Source organism: Raphanus sativus, chromosome 6, assembly GCF_000801105.2.
Source record: "Raphanus sativus cultivar WK10039 chromosome 6, ASM80110v3, whole genome shotgun sequence".
Taxonomy (NCBI): Eukaryota; Viridiplantae; Streptophyta; class Magnoliopsida; order Brassicales; family Brassicaceae; genus Raphanus; species Raphanus sativus.
The window spans coordinates 15,012,118-15,036,497 of record NC_079516.1 but is presented as its reverse complement, the minus strand read 5'-3'; the positions used below and the strand labels follow the sequence as shown (position 1 = coordinate 15,036,497).

Here is a 24,380-nt window from a genome sequence, read left to right as displayed (position 1 = left end):
CTTTCTTCAGTTCCTCTTTTCGATTTGCTTATCTCAAGCTCAGTAGGATCGGTGTACCCAAAAGTTGCAATAATTCTTCTAAACAAAAATAAAAAAAAGATATTCAAACATTTACTCAATATACTAAGTAAGTTATATAGAATAAATATAGGGAAGATTACTAAAATAACGTGAAATTATGTTATTATCACTAGAATAACATAGATTTTTTTTAATTTACTAGAATGTTTTTTATGCCTAAACTACCCTTATTTTCTTTGTTAAAAAAAAAAATTTACAGTTTTTTTTTTACTGCATGTCATCAAATTTTTCTTTTTTTTTAACGAAACAGTAAAATAAATCTGCTGTGAAAAAACTGCAATACTTGATGGCAGATTTAATAAACCGTCGCAGATTTATTTTTTACCGAAGACTTAGTATCGCAAACTTAATATCATCACATACTTTCAGAAAAAGTATACCTCACATGATGGCAGATTTGATTGCACTCGCAGATTTATTTTACGTTGGTAGACTTTTAGTGGCAGATTTGTATCCTATAACAGCAGATTTTCTAATATGTCGAAAATTTTGTACTAGCATACAGATTTATCTCGTAGACTTTTTAAAATTTGGCAGATTTTTGTTTTCATGTTATGGCATACTTATACTTTCTACATTTACAAACAACAAACTTTCAGAATAATACATTGTATACTTGTTCATTTCTTCATATGAAACAATTTTCACTGAATTTACCAGGCTAGAAAATCCCACACGCCCCCAAGGGTATCTATCAAATGCTTCTATGTCTAGGACTCTCTTTGCTTGATCCAAAGGAATTCTACTGCCTGGAGAGATGCCAAGTACTCCAACAGACAAGACACATAGTAAACCAAACATTCTTCTCTCCTCAAACGTCCAATTCCTAACTTTAGTGAACAACAACCGCAACTCAGAAAGCATATGACCATGTGAAGGAGAAACACCAAGCTTTTCCCAAAATGGTTTATGATCAATCTCCACCTCTTCATTTATGTTGAAAGGCTCGCAATTTAAACTTGTAATATCACCAAACTCATATAGCGAAAACCTTATTGCCTGACCTTCTATAGCACTCCATATCTCATGGATATTATTAACCACCAATTGGTTTGTAAGTAAATGGTGAACCGCCTTGGCTGACCAGGTATAATTCAGCTCTTTCAGCTTCAGAATAACTCCAACAAATGATGTTTTAATAGATTCCCACGCATCTAAACCAATTTCTTCTTTCACCATCTGCAAATTAGCCAAGTGACAGTTATGATTCATGCTTCGATGCTGTAATGGAGATTTCCCCTCTTCATAAAGTCTTGCTGGATATCTTTTTCCACTGTTTGATGTAGTCATCCATCTGAAAAGAAATGTTAGATGTAGTAAGTATTACAAACCAAGACTGAAGAAAAACGACCAAGACCTAGACCCAGACGATACCCAACTGATATCAACAAATGTACAAACGAAAAACACTTCTATCTACTCTGTGTCGTGTGAAAATCGAATTCATTTGATACTGAATATTAAAAATCGTTTAACAGAGACTAACCTTTGGTGGAAAAATAGGTGGATTAAACTGATTGATGTGGAGAGGAGATTGTAAGGGATGAAAGCCTTAAGATTCACGCAGCTGAAAATTTTAGAAAGGGGGTTTAGGGTTCGTCGATTGGGTTTCGGGTTCACTTCTCCTATGTGAATCGAAGGTTTTAGTGGTTGATTAGGGTGTGGAGATGACGAAATCGATGAGAAATCATGATGAAAACTAAAGAGAGTCAAGAGTTTGAGGATTTCACAATTTTGGGATTTAGGGTTCTTGGAACTACAGAAGAGAAAGATATCGTGGTTGGTTTTTTTTAAAGAGATTTCACCATTTTTTGGTCAAGTAATAGGAATGGGAATTTTATCTTAATTGATATTTTTTTACCGACGGGGCATTTGAGTCCAGATGAAGCCTTTTTTTTTTTTTTTGGTGTGTTACTCTAGTAATTTCTAGTAAATTGTATGTCATTCCAACTAATTTTCCATAAATATATTATTTTACTAATATGCAGATACAATAAATAGTTAAGTTAATATGATTTAGACTTATGTCTTAATGTGTTGTTCAGCATTACAATATGCTAGTTTTCTTACAGGTGTTCGTTCAGTGTACTTATATGCACAACGAGCAAATCACTTACCTGGACGGGTCGACTCGTGATCAAGAAGACAAGTGGCCTAGGCTAGTGACCTCCATTGCACTAAGGAGGGGCGCTTAGCTTAAGGTCTCCCCAAGTGGGAAGAGCCTGCGTCGTTATTTGTGGCAGAGGGAGCTTGTGTTCGCTCAGCTCCTACCATTCAATTTTAAACATTTATAGCCCTGCTGTATCTTTGAAGTGTAAACATAAAGTACACTTATCCTCTCAAGAACATAACTCAATGCAGTTTTATTTTTTAAATACATAACTCAATGCAGATATATGATCAAATACATACATTTCTGTTGTTGTTTTCTTACCGTCTACAGACAAACCAAGTGTTCATTAAAGAAAAGAATGTGTTCAATAAGATGAATAATACTATTCATGTATCTCTTCAATACAAAACTCTCTAATATTATTCTTGGTTCCACCATATCACTTGTTGAAACTAAACAACAACTCCATTACATTTGTTCCAACAGTTGAATGATATAACACTCGTAGACAAGGTTATTTTTTCTCTCTTTATAAATCATCATCAAGAATCATGGAGCTGAAACAGCCAGTTGGTCTACACCACTTTCTGCGATGGTAACATTGGAGTGTTCGACGCATACACTCATAGATTAAGATGTCATATCTCTCCATCCGCCTACTTGCCTCAAGGGTAAGTAAGTGTTTATCCAACATTTCATTAGATTCTTAATTCTAAGTTAATCTAAGATTCCGATCAACGGTCCCTATTAATCTCAAGCGCCATCTTCAGTCTTTGCACTGAGATGAGTATCTTGAGTCGAACTCCTGGGCTTTCCAAAAAGAAAAAACTATCCTTTTTCTGAAGTGAGTTTAGCCTTTACCAGCAGCCAATGGTCTCGTTAGCTTCAGTAGTCTCTTCCGAGAATCATCTCCCCTTCCTCTGTTTTCACCTGCAAGTGTTTTCTTGCGTCCCAAGACACTTGTAATCAGAGAGGTCATCTTTTTTACTTGGAAAACCAACTTCGGTCTGCTGAAATTCATCTTTCCTCTCTCTTCTTTCTTCTTCTTCTTGTATGTATTCGATGTTATTGTTGAATAACTTTCGAACCCAGTATATAAAACTCACTTCCCATATATTTGATCTCCAGCCTCCAAATATACATTTGTTTGGACTTTCTAGTGAACTACTTCTTCCCATAGTGTGTTCAATCTCTATGCTCTTAAAGAATTTATCTTCTTTAAACACATTCCCTAACTATACAATCCATATATGCTTTTAACCACGGCGGTTACCACACATTTAGTTGGGCCTGTAGTGTCCAGCCCGTATATATAACACCTAACAATGTTGCTGTTTAAAGCTTGTGATGATGTCCCACATCGCTTACGTTTGCAGGGAAGGACTCGCGAAGCATAGTATAAAAAGAGAAGGGGAGAGAACGAGCAAATCACTTACCTGGACGGGGTCAACTCATAATCAAAATTATGAGTGGCCTAGGCTAGTGATCTCTCTCCATTGCACAAAGGAGAGGATACAAAGGAGAGGGCGCTTAGCCTAAAGTCTCCCCAAGTGGGAGAGCCTGCGTTATTATTTGTGGCAGAGGGAGCCTGCGTTCGCGCGGCTCCTACCATCCGTATCAGTCTTTAGTCTTTGTTTGCTTAACATAAGTTATGGATGTGCGCTATGAACTATAACAGTAAGAGATTATATACAAACCCCATAGCAAAAAACTTGAGTAAACCGAAAATATACTTACGATATCAAGAACAGAACTCAGTGTTAGATATAATGATCAAAATACTTGTTTTCTTACAGTCTACAGACAAACCAAGAGTTCATCAAAGAAAAGGATGTGTTCAATAAGATAAGTAATACTCATTATTCATGTATCTCTTTTGACTCTTCAATACAAAGCTCTCTTAACATTACTCTTGGTTATCCTCCCACCATATCACTTGTTGAAAATAAACAACAACTCCATTACATTTGTTCCAACAGTTGTATGATCTAATACTCGTAGACAAATTTATTTTTTCTCTTTAGTAAAAGTTATTTTTTCTCTCCTATATAAATCATCATCAAGAATCATGGAGGTCTACACCACTTTCTGCGATGGTAACATTGGAGTGTTCGACGATGTCGTATCTCTCCATCCGCTTGCCTCAAGGGTAAGTGTTCATCCAACACTTCATTAGATTCTTAATTCTACGTTAATCTAAGATTCCGTCGTCTTGAATCTGCGAAATCGACTTAAAAGGAAGCCAGACAATTATAAACGTATGTCTGTATATCAAGTCTCTTTGCTTTCACAGGAACAAATGCTTGTCCCCTCTAGTTGTGGCCGCTCACCCGCAAGAGCCAAACCAGTTTGCGGTCGGTTTGAATGATGGGTCAGTTAAGGTGATAGAAGGGAAGGACTCGCGAAGCAGAGTCTAAGAAGAGATTTAGATGCAGCGTGCAATTTACTTAAGATGTCGTATCTTAGATAACGTTATTGCAATTCTCTAGTTATATGATACTGATCTCCTCTTTTATGTTTATTATATAATGTCTTTTATGTTGGCAAGCTACTTATAGAATCCCACATCGGAAGTATGTTCCTAGTAGTTTGGTTTTGTTTGATTATAAAACAAAGAGGCTTACGCAAGTTAAAAAGCATCTTTGCGCTTGGGGCAATGACGCAGCATATGAGGTACTAACCGAGGCGCGTCTATTGCTGGTTGAAAACTATTTCCAAAAACCCCCTCATTGATCTTGGGCTTTGACCTTGGACTCTGAGAATTTCTGGAAGGGCTCCCTTCGGTGTAAAGCCCTACAATCTTTTAGTTCAAATCTCTTTGTATTTTGGAAAAAGCCTATTTGTTGTCTCGTCTCTTCATTAGGCAACAACACTTTAACATTGATCTGTTTTTTTTTTCATGACAACTTCGTTACATGATAATCAGTCGCTGAATGATCTAATAAATGTACAAAAGTTACCGGAATGTTCTCCTATATGAATCGCCATCAAGAAGGATAGAACTGAAAATACTTTGAATGAACTCGCTCTGTTTCAACTTTTCTCTGTGTTTATCCTCTGCTGAAAGACACTGCTTTCCAATATTCCAGTAAAATCCTGTCAAAGACAGGAATCTTCAGAGCAAATCTGCAATTTGTATTCTTACAAACAAAGAAATTTCAGATCTCAAGAGCTTTAGTCAAAGATAACAAAAACAAAGTAATATATGGCGTTTTGTTGATCGAAGATGACATTTAATCCACAACACGAACCAAAATATAAGCAAAATACTGTTATATTGGATACGTTCGAGTGGTTCGTATCCAGAAAATGGCTTAAAACACTTAACTAGGCCCTTTAGAATCCGGCCCGTGTGTGTATATCATGAAAGAATCTTTGCCGTTTAAAGCTTGTGAGAGTCGGAGAGATGTGTAAATTGTCCCACATCGTTTACATTTAAAAGGAAGCACTCGCAGAGTATAGTATAAAAAGAGAAGCGGATACAACAAGCAAATCACTTACCTGGACGGGGCCAACTCGTGATCAAGAAGACGAGTGGCTTAGGCTAGTGACCTCCATTGCACTAAGGAGGGGCGCTTAGTGCAATGGATGTGCGCTATGAATTTATAAATATTAAGAGATTATATACAAACCCCATAAGTAAGAAACTGGAGTAAACCGAAAATATATTTAGGATCTCAAGAACAGAACTCAGTGTAGATATAGTGATCAAAATACCATACATTGCTGTTGTTGTTTTCTTACAGTCTGCAGACAAACCAAGAGTTCATCAAAGAAAAGAATGTGTTCAATAAGATAAATAATACTCATTATTCATGTATCTCTTTTGACTCTTCAATACAAAGCTTCTCTAACATTATTCTTGGTTATCCCACCATATCACTTGTTGAAAACAAACAACAACTCCATTAAATTTGTTCCAACAGTTGAATGATCTAATAATACTTGTAGACAAAGTTATTTTTTTCTCTCCTTTATAAATCATCATCAAGAATCATTGAGCAGAAAACCCCTTGAACGAACTCGCTCTGTTTCAACTTTTCTCTGTGATCCTCTGCAGAAAGCGACTTCTTCTCAACACTCCTGTAAATATCCAGTCAATACAAGAACAATCAGAGAGTGAATGTAGGAAAAAGCCAATCTGAGGATGATGAAAACCAATACCATACCGTTCAGGCAAACTCTGGTTTGATGTCTTTTTGGCAGAACTCGTCTCTGAAATGAAAAGTCCATCCGCCATCGGAGAAATGAAGGAAGACAGCAAAGGGTCAGCAGCTATACTGGAGGAAGAAGAAGGTACAACAACACGTGAAGATCCTTCAAACAAGCTCTGGAAGTTTCCATCAGGAAACTCTCTCTTCAAGATTGATAACATGGATTGAACCCCGCCTCTTCTTGATTTTCTTTTTCTCGTTGTCACGTAATATTATTAGTTAAGGAATGAAATGAAACAAAAAATACATTGAAGGAAATCACATAAAATAAAAATGATGGTTTGATTAAAAAAAAAGGATATCTTGAACATATTTGCATGTTGAAGAGTTATATGAGCAACCATATCAGAGCTCACTTTCACCGCACAAACGGGACATACCTACAAGGAGAACTGTGTGTCAAAAACAAATCTTCATCTTGTAGCAACTCTCCTAAAATTCTCAATGTTCAAGAAATCGTTAAACGGTAACTAGGCGCTTTATAGCGATTAGGCGGGTGCCCAAACTGATTTTTTAACGACTAGACCGATTTGCCGCCTACGCGGGCACCAAACACCGCCTATACCGATTTTCAGAACACTGAAAAATCCTATTCCTGACGCATATTTATTAGGCTACTTTCACTTCCCTAATTGTATGTCCAAGAAGAAGAGGAACTACTAAACAAAAGAGCAGTGGTTTGCCTAATCTAGGCAGAACCATGTGATGAAACATTAATTAGATTTTGATATATACACAATAGTATTGGAAGAAGTGCTTATACCCCATTGATTGTTTCAGTGGGATGATCTTCGTCTATGTGGCAGCAGAGAGAGACGATATCAAAGTAGTCAGAGCAGAAGGGGCAAGCATACTCTTCCCTGAACTCATCTTCTCCCTCTACCTCCTCAAACCCCAAGAAGTTATCTACGTTTATGATCAAAAACAAAAAGCAAACAATTAAAGATGGCACAACTACAAAAAACAAAATAAAACAGAACCTTGAGAAAAATAATTAGGCATACTAATAATGATTTCCATTCTTGCGTGTTACAAATATAAATTGGGATTAGAAGGAACATGGAGATATGTGATAGAAGAACATTGAGACATGTAATGAAACGACGTTTTACCAACGAACAAGATTTTGTATTTTATTGTTGTTCAATCAAGAATCAAAGATTCCAACCTTTTGAGAAATTCATCATACCAAATGCCTCAAAGATGGAAACTTTTCTCCATTTTTTTTTGTTTTTCTTTAAAAAAACAAAAGCAATTTCAACATCAGCAAGAGAAAGATCAACATCTATGCCATTACAATTTACAACAATATCGTGTCATTCTAATTCGTATATTTAATTTAATACCACAAAAAAATCAAATCTCAAAAATAAAACAAATAACAATATCGTGTTTTTTTTTTCAACTCACCAGATCGAGACAAGAAATCGAGCTGGTATCTTCGTGAAGCCGATGCGAGACGATCACTCCATGAATCAGAATCCATTTCTTTCTCGATTCCAAAACCGAATAAATTCGAAGAATCAAAGGTTGAGATACCAAAAAAAATTAAAGATTCTTGGTACGACGACGGCGATGCTGCGTTGTTTTCCGGAACTTGTCTTTTTTTTTCTTCTTTATGGACCTTTTTTTTTTAATTGTTTGGATAGAGAGTGAGAGACATAGGAGAGAGGAGACGAGTTCTTCTATTATGTAATACATAAATAATTTCTTAATTTAATTAGTTTTATTACATGTATTTACTTGTCTTTTTGATTTATTAATCTCTTGGTTTTCTAACAGCCTACACGAATGCATGCCGTTTGAACCTTTTACCCGCCGTGTATTTCCCTCTGGTAATATAAACTGGCACGCTTTTCCGCTCATTGAACACGTCGATCTGTTAGTCACACGCATACGTGTCTAAATATTATTGGTTTGCTTATGGTATATGTTGGTGAAGCAGGTGAACTTAACCCGCGCAAACAGAGTTTTCACTGTTTCAAAGATTTTTTTCTTGATTTTTATACATTTCATTTTTAGTTATATAGTTAAACCTAGGCATGGGCGTTCGGGTACCCGTTGGCGTTCGGATCGGGTTTTTCGGATTTTCGGGTTTTCGGGTTTACGCTCCTAGGTCCCATAGTAAAATTTCATTAGTACGGGTCGGGTTCGGATAATAACACTTCGGGTTCGGTTAAAAATTATATTGCATCCTAAAACCCATAAAGTAACCATATATCTTTCGGGTTCGGGTTATATCGGTTCGGTTCGGATATAACCAAAGTAAAAAAACAAAAACTTGAAGAAAAACATAAAGAAAAACAACTAAATTAATAAAAATTAATCTATCATACATAAAATTGCTAAAATAACAATAAAATGTTAAATCAAGCATGAAAACAAACATTATTTGTAAACAATATACATTATATTATAGAGAGTATACTTGTTATTCCAATGAACAAATTATAAATTACTTATTTATAACTAATTGTGTACTTAAAATATTTTTAATATTGTTAACATTGTTAATATTTATTATTATATATCATATTACCACGAATATTAAATTTAATAACTAAAATACTTATATATATATATTTCAAAATATTTATATTAGCTATTAGTTTCGGGTTTTTCGGGTTACCCGTTCGGGTTCGGTTAATAACACTTCGGATTCGGATATTTTTTATACCACCCTACAAAACCCGTTCGGGTGTTTTTACATTTCGGGTCGGATAACGGGTCGGGTTTTTCGGTTCGGGTTCGGTTCGGATTTCGGGTTCCGGATATTATGCCCAGGCCTAGTTAAACCTTTTCTTTTGACATCAATAATTAAGTCTTCCTGTACCAAACCAAAACCGAAATGCTCCGGTTTAATTTTCACTTTTTAGATTTGACAAATGGTCTCTATGGGTCAGCTCTGTTGAAACAAAACAGGCCCAACTTCAGCATTTTAAATCATATCCACTCAAAAGAATGGCCCAAAAGGATAAGACAAAACAAAGGGCAAAACTGTCTTTTTAGCGAGATACTCTGTTTTTTTTTAGTTCAGGCGAGAACAGAGTTACAAGACAATAAGAGTAAACAAAGAGCAGCTTGTTCTTCCTCCTTCAGGCTCCGTCGTTTCTTGAGAAACACGCCACCATATGATGATACTATCGATGTGTTTATCTTCTTGTAGGCTTTGTGGCTATGAATACCCAACAACTCGGATCGTCTCTGTCTCATGAATCTGATCCCACATGCATTGCAAAGTGACTGCGAATCTCACCACAAAAACAAAAAGGAAACCAAATTAAGAATACTTCTTGAACTATCCAATTTCCTCTTGATATAAAAAAAAAAGTAAATGAAGAGTAGAAAGAAGAGACCTTGGGACCAGACGGTCCACCTCTCCACATTGGTGTCTTGGTGGTTTTGCAATCACTACAACACCTAACTCTCTCCTTCTCTTCTTCCATTTCTATGATAAATTTTGAGAAGAGCAACATTGACATATTAGATGAAGTACAAGAACATAGCTCTCTTGGATCAATCAAATCAATGGAACCAACCAACCTTTATTTTTAGAGCTACTTTCTGTAACCACAGCAGCCAAGAACTAAACTGTGAGCAAAATAAAGGGTCTTTTGTTTTCTTGGGGGGACTGATCACTATAAGGCAAAGAAGATTAATATGGAGAAACTATGGGAATATTGCTAGTTCTTTTTTTGTTTCTTTGTGTGTGTATGTATGGTAAGAGTTAATCATCAAGAAAGGCTTAAGATCTCCTTAAAAACTCTTCGAAACCAGTTTGATTGTGATAAGAAGACATAAACGCCCTTAGCCGCACTTTTGGTCAGTTAATGATTGTGGCCTTTCTGCTAGACTGATGACACAAAACAAAACATCTACCAAATCATTGTCAGGTGGAGAGCCAAGTGGCAGTGCACACGACCAGGATCTCTGGAATCTTTTTTTTTTTTAAATAACTATGAGTGCGTGTGTGTGTTGTATTAGAGAAAAGAAAGTAGAAGAAGCCACAGATTCAGCAAATTTGTTCACGTGAAGACAGAGAAAAAAGTAATGAAACAAAAGCCACCAATGTTTTCACTTACTTATAGACCTTTTTGTTGTGATGTGGAAGCCAATAGTCTTCTTCCTCAACCAGTTCGAGGAAAAAGCAAAAATGCACATAATATAAAGGGAAACACAAAGGCAATAGAATAGTCATTCCAAACCCAACATAATATTTTCTAATATGTTATAGCCAAGTGAAAGAGAACTTTTCAATTTAGATAGTAAGTGGGGATTTGATTTGAAAGTTGATTATGTTTTGAAGATTTAGAGCTCATGGAATTGGTTGATTTGGTATATCTTGTAATGCTGTTTTTATACTTGTTTGAGAAGTCATTTTATAACGTGGAATAGATGAAACTCACATACTTTTTATGTTGGCATATGCCAAAAGGATAATGATTCTACACATTGTTGGGGGATAAACTCGAAACACATATACAACAGGTGAAAACTGACTTTGTCAAAATAAATTTTAAAATATGGTATAGGCAAATAGGAAAAAAAAAACATAAATATATCTTATATATAAATCGTGCACCTCAAGAAACCTTTGAATACAATATTGCATGTAAAGGCTACAAGTGACAAGCCCTCTGCTATAGAACCATTTATATATAGGGGCTAAGTAAATACTTGAAATATAAAACATGTAAACTGATTTGGTTATATATACAGTATAGTCTTTTTTTTTTGTAGAGATTTACATATCAAACATGGTATACACAAAGACTAATCCCCAGTACTTATTAAACCATTGGAAACATTCAATGGACGGGATCAATTTAACTAACCCTATTCTATCACAACTCATAAGGAAAGAATAAAAACTCACACACATACACAATATACACATCTTAAACCTCTGAATCTAATACAGTAGACAAGGGTTCTTACAAGCATTCCCTGATCTTTTTCTGGCAGTTGTGAGTTTCCAGACTTCTCGGATCTTAAAAGCTGCCTTAACCTTACACCACCTGCCTCTTGGAGATCCCACATTAATGTTTGCAATACTAACATCAAACGTTCCAGCTTCTTGCGTGCCAGACACGCTAACACAAAAAACTATTCAATTGTTGCTCCAAATTCGCTGCACCTGGCGACCAGTTCAAGGGCAAGTCATGATGGTGAGGATAAGCAAAAGTGTTCTCATGATCATCCTCGTCATTCTCCATATAATCTCTTGTCGCTACAGTTTGCGATTCGCTGTGCACCGGATCGTGTTCACTAACCCTAAAGCTGTTTCTTTGCATGAATTTTCCGTCGATATGAAACGACGTCGTGGCTGGTGAGTTATCAAAATTCATCACCATCTCTGGTTGGACCGTGGAGTTTGAAGCTGTGAAGTAAAGAGAGCTCAAAGAGTCTAATGGAATCGAAACTCCTGCATATTCGAAAAGAGAAGGAAAAAAACTGACGCGACCGCGTCTGGCGAATAATGATAAAATAATTCGAGATAAATAAATAGTAGCGCAGCGGAAATAATAATAATAATACGGATAATAAAATCCACGTCATATCATAAAGTCAAATACAATACCATAAAGTCAAACCCGAAAATAAACATCTGAAATATCGATAACAATATAAGCCCGAAGGCTGAAATAAGAAATAACATAAACGATAGAAGTCCAAAGGCCTGAAGGCCCAATAACGATAAAAGATAAAACGATAAACGATAAAGCCCACGAGCCCAAATAGTAGCACTAGTCCGATATGATCACTCCTGCTCATCGGTCTCACCTGAAAGGGGAAAGAAAGAGGGGTGAGCAACAGGGGAGTCGCTCAGTGAGGTATGGGATGCTAAACCGCAAACCACTGACTCAGTACATAGCACTACGACTATGTAAGCCTAGCTCTAGCATGAAACAAACACGGTGTCTACACCACAAATAACAATCAACAAGCGACTAGAGAACTATCCAACTACAACCCATGCGCTTATAGTACACAGCTACTCTCTGCACCACGCATCTCCTCATAAGGATATAGATAACCGCTGCGTCGCTAGTACAGTATGTCTCTGTACCCCCGCACAACCACCCGCTGCGTCGATAGTACAAACGTCTCTGTACCCCCGCACAAATCCCGCTGCGTCGCTAGCTCAGACGTCTCTGGGCCCCCGCACAAACACCCGCTGCGTCGATAGTACAAACGTCTCTGTACCCCCGCACAAACACCCGCTGCGTCGATAGCTCAGACATCTCCGAACCCCCGCACAATCACATAGTCCCTACTATATAACTATATATATACATATATATATGACAGTTCTCAGCATCAATCATTTCACACAACCGTTGAATCCTCTATTAACCTAGTTCCGGTTTAACAATCAATAACAATTATGAACACGCAAGACTCTCAAACAAACTCAAACAGACTCGATTCACAGAGATTATCATGTTTCGAAACTAAACTTTTCATAATAGCAGTACTAAACTAGCTCGGGATTTAAACGGAGTAGCCCTCACCTTAGCAATGAAGAGAAGTGGTATCTATGAACTCCCACTGATAAAATAGACTCCAAATCTGAAACCAGGATGAAATTCTGAGTCAGAACGCCTTTCGAACGGATGAAAACGGTTATGGTCAAGGTTTACGGAAAAGTCAACTCGCTGGTCAAAGGTCAATCTGGTCAACCCTTGACCAGAAATCAATTTGACATAACCGACCGGTTTATTCCTAACCGACCCTAACCGAACTAAATTAATTTAAACCGGGTCAAACCAGTCAACCGACCGGTTTACCGAGTCAACCGAGTTGACTCGCTGAGTTGACTCGGCCGAGTTGACCGAGTCACCGGCGAGTCACCGGCGACGATCACCGGCGGCGACGGCGGAGGCTTACCGGCGGCGATGACAGTCCGGCGGCGGATAAGCGGCGGACCGGCGTCGGAGAAGCGGTGGTCCGGCGGCGGATAACGGTGGTCCGGCGGTGGCGGATGCGATTTCCGGCGAAACTTTGGAGGGCTCGTACGGCTTCGTCCGAGCTCCGATTGCGACGATTCTGGTGGCTATGGATTCGTCTCGACGAGAGGAACACGATGGTGGGTTTGCATGCACGAGATTCGCAACGGTTAGAAAGTTATAGACGATTTACTAAACGCACGAAACTAAACTCAAATGCATGGCGGTTTCCGACGCTTACCGACTACAACGAACGGTGGTGATGAGCTTGGCTTGGTCTTGGCGTGTGGTGGCTCCGGCGAGCTCTGGTGGCTCAGCTTCTCCAAAGGTTCACACTTTCTCTTCTCTCACTTCTCTCTAGCTCTTTCTCTCTAACTTCTATCTTTTTCTTTGCAGGAGGAGAAACCAAGGCTGGAGTTGATTATTTATGGGCAAAAATATGGCCATCTTGTAATGCTTGGGCTTTAGCCGGCTAAAAATTTTCGAAACCAGAATTCGGGTCGTTACAATTCTCCCCCACTTACAAGGAATTCGTCCCCGAATTCGAATATGGAGTTGACATGTCCAATATCATTGTAACAAACTCCGGATACCCAATCTGCTCTCTTTGAGGTCTTCTCCTGAACTTCGTCTCTCTCTCAACGAACTCTGACAAACACAGTTTTATTCTCTGAAATGCTTTTACTTGGTGATCCGAAATCTTCACTGGTCGAGAAGATGCTTACAATCTCTTTAAGGTCATCTGGCACAGCTGGAAAATAAGCTCTGACTTTCTCTCGACTTCTTCATAATAGATACATTTAACACGTCTTGAAATTCTGATAACTCTGTTGATAAATCCAATCTCTAAGAACTGCTCCAAACCGCTCCAAAAATAAGATATGATAACATGTACTTCGGTTTAAGCTTCTTCAACTTCCGTGTCTTAGCTCCTCCTTAAAATGTCTTCATTTTAGGTATATTCATTCACTGGCATGAAACTCCAAATCCTTACGATGCATACATGCATAACTTCTTTTCACGGTCATGGCCTTCCCAAGGCCAAACTTGATCACGTCCATTTGCTCTACCATCTCTTGACCCATTGCGGTTTTTACCTCACGTCGCTCCCCCACTTTTGTCTTCAACAAAGCGGTATGTAATAAAACTTGTTGTAAAGGACTTCATATGGTGCCATCTTAATACTCGAAAGGCAACTGGTACATCGCGATGAATACTGATTGCTCTCAAACCCTCTTTGTCTTCTTTTAAAGATACACCAAAAATGCTAAGACTTGACCATATGTGAACTCACAAATCTGTGGGAAGCTTCCATGTCGAACAAGGTGCAAGCTAACTTACTTCTAAGCAAAACCGAACTACACGAGATTTTTGCTAACTACACAGATAATTACGAGACCACAACAAATACTTAACACAAACAAGTATGATAAAGATACATACCCGCTATCGGCTCAGCTCCCTGGTGATCTCCCACCGTGAACACACGTGGAACGATGGCTAGGCGCTTCGGTGGTGGTGGAAGCGCTGCATTGCCCCTCCTAGGGCAATCTCTGAAGATATGACCTGGCTGGTTACAACCATAACAGTTCCTAGCTGCTGCTGCTGCTACTGGTGCTCCTGGCGCTATAAACTGGGTAACTGGTGGCTTTCGACAATTTCTAGAAACATGCCCGAACAACCCACAATTATGGCACTGGATACTCGGCTGATCCCATGTCCTCTTCTGTGACTCTGAAGCTCCTTCAGACTTATGCTGAGCTGCCTTGTTGAACTTCTGCTCCGCTGCAATACATTTCTCTTGCACAACGGCCTTCTCTACCAGATCTTCCAAACTGGTATAGGTGACCATACTGCACCTACCGTGAAGTTCTACTCGCATCCCTTTTAAGAACCTCCTGATAAGATCCTCCTCATCCATACCATTACCCGCAAATCGGTGAAGCTGGCGAAACTCATGCTCATATTCTCTGACAGACTTTCCACCCTGCCTCAAACTCTCAAAATCGTTCTTCTTCTCATCCAAAGCTTCTCTTGGAAAATACTTCTTGTTGAATGCATACATGAAATCCTCATAAGTCATCTCGCCGTGGTGCATCACTCGCACTCCATCCCACCACACTGCTGCATCTCCGCGCAAATACAACTCAGCAATCCTAAGCTTGTGCCTTGGTGGGCATGAGATAGTGTTCAAACACTTATCCAAACTGTGCCTCCAATCGTGAGCAAGTGTAGGGTCTGTGGTACCACTGAAATGCTCCAAGTTCACATACTTCATCTGTGACAACACCCTGATAAATGTCTCATCAACCTCGGGTACATGCACTGGAAAAGCAGGCGGCGGTGGTGGAACCTGGAAGACCCCTGGAACTGGCTGAATAGGAACCTGCGGATACTGTGGCGCTGGGGCCTGCTGAGCTGGAACCTGATGATCATGCTGAACCTGAACTGGCGGAACCTGCTGCATATGAATCTGCGGACCCTGCTGCACATGAATCTGAGGACCCTGCGGAACCTGCTGAGCTGCAGCCATCTGTCGAGCAACTTCCTGAGCAGCTACCCGGGCAGCCTCCTGAGCGGCTTGCCTGGCTGCCTCTTGGGCAATCTGCTGAACTGACTCCTGAATCATCTGTCTCACGGCATCCTGATCAATCTGCGGAGCAACGGGCTGCGGAACTGCGGGCTGAACATGCGCATCCTGAGCCTCTCTAGCATCTCTAGCGATCTGAGCACGGGTAGCTCTCCTCGGCGGCATCTGAAATGAAGGCAACGAGTTAACTTCTGACGAAATCCAACAATTAAAGGAGTGATATCGAACGGAAAGGTGCTATTTTTTTCTTATTTTTAAAATCCCCATATCCCCATAAATATTTGAAAACCGATTAAAACCGAATAAAAACCGAGTCTCCAAAGATCGCCATCCCGGGTCGGAGCCGGGACGGAACACGGCTCTGATACCAAAACCTGACGCGACCGCGTCTGGCGAATAATGATAAAATAATTCGAGATAAATAAATAGTAGCGCAGCGGAAATAATAATAATAATACGGATAATAAAATCCACGTCATATCATAAAGTCAAATACAATACCATAAAGTCAAACCCGAAAATAAACATCTGAAATATCGATAACAATATAAGCCCGAAGGCTGAAATAAGAAATAACATAAACGATAGAAGTCCAAAGGCCTGAAGGCCCAATAACGATAAAAGATAAAACGATAAACGATAAAGCCCACGAGCCCAAATAGTAGCACTAGTCCGATATGATCACTCCTGCTCATCGGTCTCACCTGAAAGGGGAAAGAAAGAGGGGTGAGCAACAGGGGAGTCGCTCAGTGAGGTATGGGATGCTAAACCGCAAACCACTGACTCAGTACATAGCACTACGACTATGTAAGCCTAGCTCTAGCATGAAACAAACACGGTGTCTACACCACAAATAACAATCAACAAGCGACTAGAGAACTATCCAACTACAACCCATGCGCTTATAGTACACAGCTACTCTCTGCACCACGCATCTCCTCATAAGGATATAGATAACCGCTGCGTCGCTAGTACAGTATGTCTCTGTACCCCCGCACAACCACCCGCTGCGTCGATAGTACAAACGTCTCTGTACCCCCGCACAAATCCCGCTGCGTCGCTAGCTCAGACGTCTCTGGGCCCCCGCACAAACACCCGCTGCGTCGATAGTACAAACGTCTCTGTACCCCCGCACAAACACCCGCTGCGTCGATAGCTCAGACATCTCCGAACCCCCGCACAATCACATAGTCCCTACTATATAACTATATATATACATATATATATGACAGTTCTCAGCATCAATCATTTCACACAACCGTTGAATCCTCTATTAACCTAGTTCCGGTTTAACAATCAATAACAATTATGAACACGCAAGACTCTCAAACAAACTCAAACAGACTCGATTCACAGAGATTATCATGTTTCGAAACTAAACTTTTCATAATAGCAGTACTAAACTAGCTCGGGATTTAAACGGAGTAGCCCTCACCTTAGCAATGAAGAGAAGTGGTATCTATGAACTCCCACTGATAAAATAGACTCCAAATCTGAAACCAGGATGAAATTCTGAGTCAGAACGCCTTTCGAACGGATGAAAACGGTTATGGTCAAGGTTTACGGAAAAGTCAACTCGCTGGTCAAAGGTCAATCTGGTCAACCCTTGACCAGAAATCAATTTGACATAACCGACCGGTTTATTCCTAACCGACCCTAACCGAACTAAATTAATTTAAACCGGGTCAAACCAGTCAACCGACCGGTTTACCGAGTCAACCGAGTTGACTCGCTGAGTTGACTCGGCCGAGTTGACCGAGTCACCGGCGAGTCACCGGCGACGATCACCGGCGGCGACGGCGGAGGCTTACCGGCGGCGATGACAGTCCGGCGGCGGATAAGCGGCGGACCGGCGTCGGAGAAGCGGTGGTCCGGCGGCGGATAACGGTGGTCCGGCGGTGGCGGATGCGATTTCCGGCGAAACTTTGGAGGGCTCGTACGGCTTCGTCCGAGCTCCGATTGCGACGATTCTGGTGGCTATGGATTCGTCTCGACGAGAGGAACACGATGGTGGGTTTGCATGCACGAGATTCGCAACGGTTAGAAAGTTATAGACGATTTACTAAACGCACGAAACTAAACTCAAATGCATGGCGGTTTCCGACGCTTACCGACTACAACGAACGGTGGTGATGAGCTTGGCTTGGTCTTGGCGTGTGGTGGCTCCGGCGAGCTCTGGTGGCTCAGCTTCTCCAAAGGTTCACACTTTCTCTTCTCTCACTTCTCTCTAGCTCTTTCTCTCTAACTTCTATCTTTTTCTTTGCAGGAGGAGAAACCAAGGCTGGAGTTGATTATTTATGGGCAAAAATATGGCCATCTTGTAATGCTTGGGCTTTAGCCGGCTAAAAATTTTCGAAACCAGAATTCGGGTCGTTGCAAAAACATCGTTAAGTCTAGATATTTACGTACCAAAATACCTTAGACCGTAACCAAAGTTTTAAATATATATACCTTGAAAATTGTTGTGTTGCAATCCAGGATTTTGCGTGCATTGCAAGGACCTATGTGGATGCTCCACAAAGGTCCTAAACTGGCTAAGGTTTTGATACGCTTCACGCTTTAACTCGACAAGCTGATAAGCTGGTAGCTGATCTGGATTTTGAAACGTGCCATCACTGAAGTACACTTTGATCACTTCATAGACAGAGTTGAAAATAAGTGAAACGCCAAGAGCGGTTGTGTTGTAGATGTAACACTCTGCTTCGTCCAAAACGCATTCCATCGCATGGGATACAATTGCTTCATATGTTCTCTTTGAGATTCCTCCACCAGGTATGTGCTCTCCACCAAGTAGCTGTTAAAAAAGAACAACTTAGGTTAGGTTTATTTTATTTTTTATTTTGGTAAAAGTTAGGTTTTATTTACTTCAAAGACTCATTTGAATTATTTTAGGTTTATAATCAATCTTACGTTGTATAGCGCATCTGCATCTACAGTGTGCCAACGACGAAAATCCTTAACGGTAATAATCTTCCGTTCAGCCAAACGCTTCGCTGAAACGCGAGCTATTTTCTCCAGTCTCCAAACCTCGTCACCGGGGTACGGAGGATGATGTTTTTTATACGCTGCATAACCAAAAAAAAATGTAAAAATATTAGCATTAAAACACTTTTATTCTAAAAAATTCATATAAAAATCTCAAAATATTATTAATTATAATTCTTAGTTTTATTTATTTTGTACTTGAGTTTTGGTTTAGTAATTATAATTTAGAATTTAGAATTTAATATTTAGGGAGTGAGATTAGGGTTAAACTATTACCATACATTTTTAAGGTTTAAAGTAATTTAATCATTTTATATTCAAATTATTGTTAATTTTAAGATTTTTCTCTTTGTAAACTATTTTGTCATAATTTTTTTGTGCGTCATCTTAGTGATTTGTTTTAATATTCCACCCTAAACGCATTAACCGTTTCGGACAGCAAGTATACTTACATTCTCCACGTTGGTCTTTAACTTTAAAGGCTTCACTTCTTGCCTCCACGGCTCCACCACCGGTTAGTCTAGCACCTAACCGGAACCTCTTACTCCTAGTCCAGCTGGAATTATCCGAGAAAGTAACAACTCCGGAGATCACTCCGACGCCGTTTTTAAGCGTCACCGTTAAATCTCCGGTGAGTAACGGACGTTTTCCTTCGCGTTGCTTTTCAATATACCCTTTGAATACGTCAACGGTCCAGCTTTCCTCCGTGAAGTCACCGTTCAGCGGCACGATTTCGACCCGAGAAGACGAGAGCGGTCCCGAGACGACTCTGGAGTTCGTGGCTGTATCCACGAGCTCGAACGCTACGGGAGAATGGTCCTTGGCTTCGATCTTGGCACACGTGAATATCGTAGACGGTGGTGCGTTGATGAATCGTAGCTTGAATCGTGAACGCAAGGATGGCGTCTCTGAACGCGAACGCTCCATTGTGGACGATGACGAAGAGAATTGAGGTTGTATAATAATACGATCAAGCTCCTCTCGAACCTACATATTTAAAAGAAAAAAGACTAATTAGTCACTAGTTTACATATATCATTGAATATAAAACCAAGCAAAACAACTGCATGCAAATTAAATATTAAAGAAAAACACGTGTTTATGCAACTTGATTATTAATACTTCATAGTTATATGTATATAATTTGATATATTATGGTAACTGGCTAGACCATACAATATTGTTGATAGAGCCCACAGATTTTAAAACCACAGAAACTAAAACGGGACAGAAGAGGGAAGAAGAAGTCAGCCAAAGCTGGTGGCTATGCAGGATTAATGGATTAATTTAACCAATTTATTGATTAATTGAGATTTTAGGTAAGTTATGTGGTTTATGTGAATATTGTAGTTGAAGACGACGACAAAACTCACAATTTTTCTGATCATGTTCTCCATCTCGACCATGTATTGTTTAGTTGACCGATCTTTCATCACTTTCTTCACAGCTCTGTGGTTAACATGAGAAAAACAAACTCAAAACTTTAAACCCTTGTTCGAAAACCAACAAAACCAAGCAAAATTATTTGTCTTGTAAGATGGAAAAAAACTCACTTCTTGAATGTTATTTTATGAGGTTTTAAACCATTGGGTACACTATCCCCATGAAAAGGGTTGTGTTGCATCTTCATTGATCACTTTTTTTGTGTGTATGTGATCAGATTTTAAAAACCTGAAAGTTTTTATGAAGTCTTTCTAAAAAAGAAAGGGATCTTTGTGTGTGAGAGAGAAGAGAGCAAGAGATGAGTTTGTGAAAGAATAGCTGGTTGGGATTTTAAAGGGATTTGAGCCTTGACTAAGTAGCACTTGAAACTTCGAGGAAGATTCGTTCAGCTCTCCTTAGTTTTTGTAGTGCTATTCATTAAAGACGCTATAGTTAGTTATTTAGTTTTTTGTTAATTAATTAAAACCAAATCAATTGCTAGTTGAAGTACAAACTTATAACAACCTAGAATATACACTCTATCCGGCCAAACATGTACATGTATTTAAACCAATATTTATCTAACGGGTTAAAAGAAAATCCACGCATATTGGGAAAGTCAGATATAAAGTGAAATTACAATCTAATAATTCAGTCTATAGATTTTTTTTCATGTACTACATTCTTTTAACATTTTTGTTGGAACAATTCTCTTAACGGGAGATCAGCCGAATAATGAAAACAGGAACTAGTTCCTAAATCATTTTTATTTCAATTTCTACTCTTTTCTTTTGGACTCATTTTTATTTATCTCATCTGATTAATTTGACGCCAATAAGCGTTTAGATATCTGATATCTCCAGCGAAATAAAATAGACATGATATTTTTGAAATAATATATTCCGGAGTAAGAGAAAAATATCATTGACCTAAACACACATATTAAGGAAAATAAGATTTTCTGATGTCTCTAACTGATATATTGTCAGTTATAATATGTAAACTTGAGAAAACGTGTACTAGTTTTCCATTGTAAATTAAATATGTAATTAAACATCATCATGAAATAATTTCAATAAGAAATTAGTAGATGATCTCTTCTATCTTGGTTTCTAAGTATTACAAACGTTCACTTGTATAGTTTGTGGTTAGAAATCATATGAGCGAAAAACATTTGTTGTTATCAGACAAGATCCTGCATTTATGTGTAAGAATTGCATCTTAATAGATGTTACATTCGACGCGTTTTATAATTATTAATTCAAAGCTTTTTTTTATCAAAGCTTTTGTCCGTTTCTCAATCATTGACTAGACCTGAGAAAACGTAACTCTTATGGTGCTACCATGCACAATCAAACTCTTATGGTACATTTCGTATTTTCTAAATTTAGGAGTGGTATGAATATGATGCTTGATAAAAAAAAAGAAGTAAGAAGTAGTTTGATCATATCGAAATTTAGCATACACTAACGTTAAATTGTTCTATTTAGCTTAATGGACTATCTCAATTTTATAACGTTAAAAATTTTATAAACCAGCCAAAAAGAACCGTTGACATAAGCGTTGACAAGGCTACATCGTCAACTAAAAGCATATGACCCCAAAAAACACGTTTAGGCGGTACTGTTAACGCGGTTTAAGTAGTTTATGATCATATAAAATAACATTCAGCATAAATATCAAAGTTTTCAAGATTGCAAGGACAAGATGGAGATAAATATTAGAACATTTTTTTCTTCATTAACGCGTTCCGATGATGGACAATCTCCCTCAACGATGGAAACCAAGTAAAACGACACAAACGTTTTTTTTAAGAAAAAAATGCAAATAGGATAATCTCTTTGTTTCATTTTATATGATGTATAAGAGTAATGCATATTGATTAAGAAAATACTATTTTTATATGATTTATCTTGTTTATATAAAAATACCATTAAACAAAACTAATTTAACCAATAAATAAAAATGTAGTATTATGTTATATTGGTCACAAATTTCAAATTTTTAAAAATTTTATCTAAAAATAAGCATCACTTATTTACAATAAAAATATTTTAAGCATCAAATAAACTGAAGCAGAAAAGTATACTATATATATATATATATATATATATATTTAAGGGATTATTTATAATAGGTAGGCATTTCATCTGGGAACACCAGTCTACACGTCGATTTGTTTCCGGCCAATAAACAATGTAGTTTTGAAGATTCAGAACTTATAAAAGTTGATTCAGAATTAGTTTATAACAAATTAGGATAGACAATTTCTGATCTTTTATACTAATATAAGGAGGAAGTCAAATATAATAAAATTAAATGTTTCAAGAACTATTGTTCAATTGTTACCAGGCTAATACTTTTAGAAAAACAAATGGCGTATATATGTATATAACATTTCTTGAAACTTTCCTTCCAAATTCGAGGAAAACGGAAAGGAAACTAAGACATGCTGAATAGTCAAAGTAACTGTTGATTGATATCTAAGTTTTTTTTTTAATTGATATCTAAGTTTGATCATCGAATCATTTCGTAACCAGTCACTCTTGACGTGGCTTTCGTATTTTTTTTTATTATATTGTTCACTTGTAATAGTTAATGTGCTATGTTAATCTTTTTTTTTGTTTGATGTATATCGTATAGCAAAGTTGAACAAAATATACATGCTAAGTTTTTTTTTTTGACCAAAAAAATTAAATAGTTACATGCTAAGTTATGATCAGAAGTATATTTGGTGCATTTGTGCAAATAGAGATTAAACGAGTCTTGAGTCTTTTCTGCATTCAGGTTTGCATTTGGTTAACAAGGTTTGCGTTTGGTTATACTATTCATAACTTAGAAATGCAAAGACAACAAACACACAATTCATATATACGAAACGTTTTAATGTTGAGTTCACAAATTTCTACATTTGGAATGATGCACTACAAACAGATTCACTCGAACCAAAGTCTAAAAGTGAAGTTTATTTATCTACTAGCGTAGCGCCGAATTTGTATGTTTTTTCTTACTTAAATTTATAATTTATTATATGGTTTTAGTAAAAAAAATATGTAAAATGAAAATATGTAAAAAATAATATTTTCTGATCTTTTTATAATGATTAGCGACCGTAATATATTATTTTTTTGAAGTTTTTTAGTTCAAAATAAAATAGGATAAGTAGTTGTTACTAATCGATTTAATAAAAATAGAATAAAAATTAATAGTCGTAAATTTTTTTTTTTAGTTGGAATCTTAAATACTAGTGTCATAGACTGAGCTTTCTTTCAAAAAATGTTTAAAAATGTTAAACCTGAAAAAATTGATTAACGCATGTAGAAGCACCACCTAAGAAAGGAGATGATTCATAAGAAAACTGCTACTTTAAAAGTAAGCAATCATTAACTGGTAAACTGAAATAAGAAATCGGTGTACCTTCCCATTAATCAACAACATATCAACCCCAATATCTTTCTCCTTTCTTAACATTTTAAGCTTGCCAAAATTGTTGTAGCCTAGTTTGAACATCTCTACATTGACTTGTCTTTAACTCCGAACAATGAAACTGGAAATTCGACAATGATTGAATTGAGAAAAGTAAAGGGAGTATCGTCCGAACTCTTACACCATCTATACATATACAATGAAACTGAGAAAGCAGGAACTAAAGAAGTATTCAATAGGAGATGGTGGGATGGATGTGATTTCTGGATTGATTATATGAATGACGTCGATTGCGTTAAAGAAGGAGAATTGTAGAGGCTATATTCTCCATCGTCAACATCAAATACAAAAAAAATCCTATAACCCAGTGTTTTGAAACCCGACCCGAACATTGAATCAGATGATTTACCGAATCACTGGATCATTGGATTAATCGCAGATGAATTGCGGGTTAAAAAATAAATTAGTTTTATTATATAATAATATATTAGCTATGAAAACAAATATATATAAAAACTAAAGTTAAGAATTTTAAGTGTACATACAAAATATTAAGAAATAGTTTAGACTATTTTAAAAAGTGGTAACATAAGAATTAT

At 37.7% G+C, this 24,380-nt stretch overlaps 4 protein-coding genes, 2 non-coding genes and 1 pseudogene across 13 annotated transcripts; 3 read left to right on the top strand and 4 right to left on the bottom strand.

Moving 5' to 3' along the window:
- The first annotated feature begins 2,190 nt into the window (after nucleotides 1-2,190).
- Nucleotides 2,191-2,351, top strand: LOC130497225 (U1 spliceosomal RNA). Its single transcript, XR_008936235.1, has one exon. It is a non-coding gene; the product is annotated as a U1 spliceosomal RNA (small nuclear RNA).
- Nucleotides 2,352-3,622: 1,271 nt separating this feature from the next.
- LOC130497317 (U1 spliceosomal RNA) lies at nucleotides 3,623-3,802 on the top strand (annotated as a pseudogene).
- A 1,030-nt stretch (nucleotides 3,803-4,832) lies between these two features.
- LOC130497376 (U4 spliceosomal RNA) lies at nucleotides 4,833-4,987 on the top strand. Its single transcript, XR_008936366.1, has one exon. It is a non-coding gene; the product is annotated as a U4 spliceosomal RNA (small nuclear RNA).
- Nucleotides 4,988-5,968: 981 nt separating this feature from the next.
- On the bottom strand, nucleotides 5,969-8,078 carry LOC130496773 (protein DEHYDRATION-INDUCED 19 homolog 6). Its single transcript, XM_056989216.1, has 5 exons — nucleotides 7,819-8,078; nucleotides 7,172-7,314; nucleotides 6,711-6,788; nucleotides 6,364-6,614; nucleotides 5,969-6,277 (listed from the first exon to the last, which is right to left on the bottom strand). Exons 1-5 carry the CDS (start codon nucleotides 7,892-7,894, stop codon nucleotides 6,169-6,171), a joined length of 657 nt encoding a protein of 218 aa, XP_056845196.1. The 5' UTR covers nucleotides 7,895-8,078; the 3' UTR covers nucleotides 5,969-6,168.
- A 1,363-nt stretch (nucleotides 8,079-9,441) lies between these two features.
- On the bottom strand, nucleotides 9,442-9,854 carry LOC130495583 (GATA transcription factor 23-like). The gene is made up of 2 exons (XM_056986995.1): nucleotides 9,765-9,854; nucleotides 9,442-9,651 (listed from the first exon to the last, which is right to left on the bottom strand). Exons 1-2 carry the CDS (start codon nucleotides 9,852-9,854, stop codon nucleotides 9,442-9,444), a joined length of 300 nt encoding a protein of 99 aa, XP_056842975.1.
- Nucleotides 9,855-11,929: 2,075 nt separating this feature from the next.
- LOC130495889 (uncharacterized) lies at nucleotides 11,930-18,317 on the bottom strand. 8 transcript variants are annotated; one of them, XR_008934876.1, is made up of 6 exons: nucleotides 17,760-18,317; nucleotides 17,384-17,441; nucleotides 13,600-16,113; nucleotides 13,300-13,477; nucleotides 12,924-12,981; nucleotides 11,930-12,192 (listed from the first exon to the last, which is right to left on the bottom strand). XR_008934876.1 is itself a non-coding variant. In XM_056987471.1 (4 exons), the coding sequence occupies exons 3-4, from the start codon at nucleotides 16,111-16,113 to the stop codon at nucleotides 12,170-12,172; spliced, it is 1,335 nt and encodes a 444-aa protein (XP_056843451.1). In that variant the 5' UTR covers nucleotides 17,384-17,441; nucleotides 17,760-18,317; the 3' UTR covers nucleotides 11,930-12,169. The 8 variants fall into 8 exon arrangements, 2 of the variants coding, with proteins under 2 accessions (XP_056843451.1, XP_056843450.1); XR_008934874.1 differs by having other exon boundaries at nucleotides 13,300-13,465; XR_008934875.1 differs by having other exon boundaries at nucleotides 13,300-16,113; nucleotides 17,760-17,937; nucleotides 18,060-18,317.
- A 36-nt stretch (nucleotides 18,318-18,353) lies between these two features.
- On the bottom strand, nucleotides 18,354-20,660 carry LOC130495890 (calmodulin-binding protein 60 G-like). Its single transcript, XM_056987472.1, has 5 exons — nucleotides 20,487-20,660; nucleotides 20,307-20,382; nucleotides 19,386-19,920; nucleotides 18,859-19,013; nucleotides 18,354-18,742 (listed from the first exon to the last, which is right to left on the bottom strand). The coding sequence occupies exons 1-5, from the start codon at nucleotides 20,561-20,563 to the stop codon at nucleotides 18,386-18,388; spliced, it is 1,200 nt and encodes a 399-aa protein (XP_056843452.1). The 5' UTR covers nucleotides 20,564-20,660; the 3' UTR covers nucleotides 18,354-18,385.
- Between the last annotated feature and the right edge of the window lie 3,720 nt (nucleotides 20,661-24,380).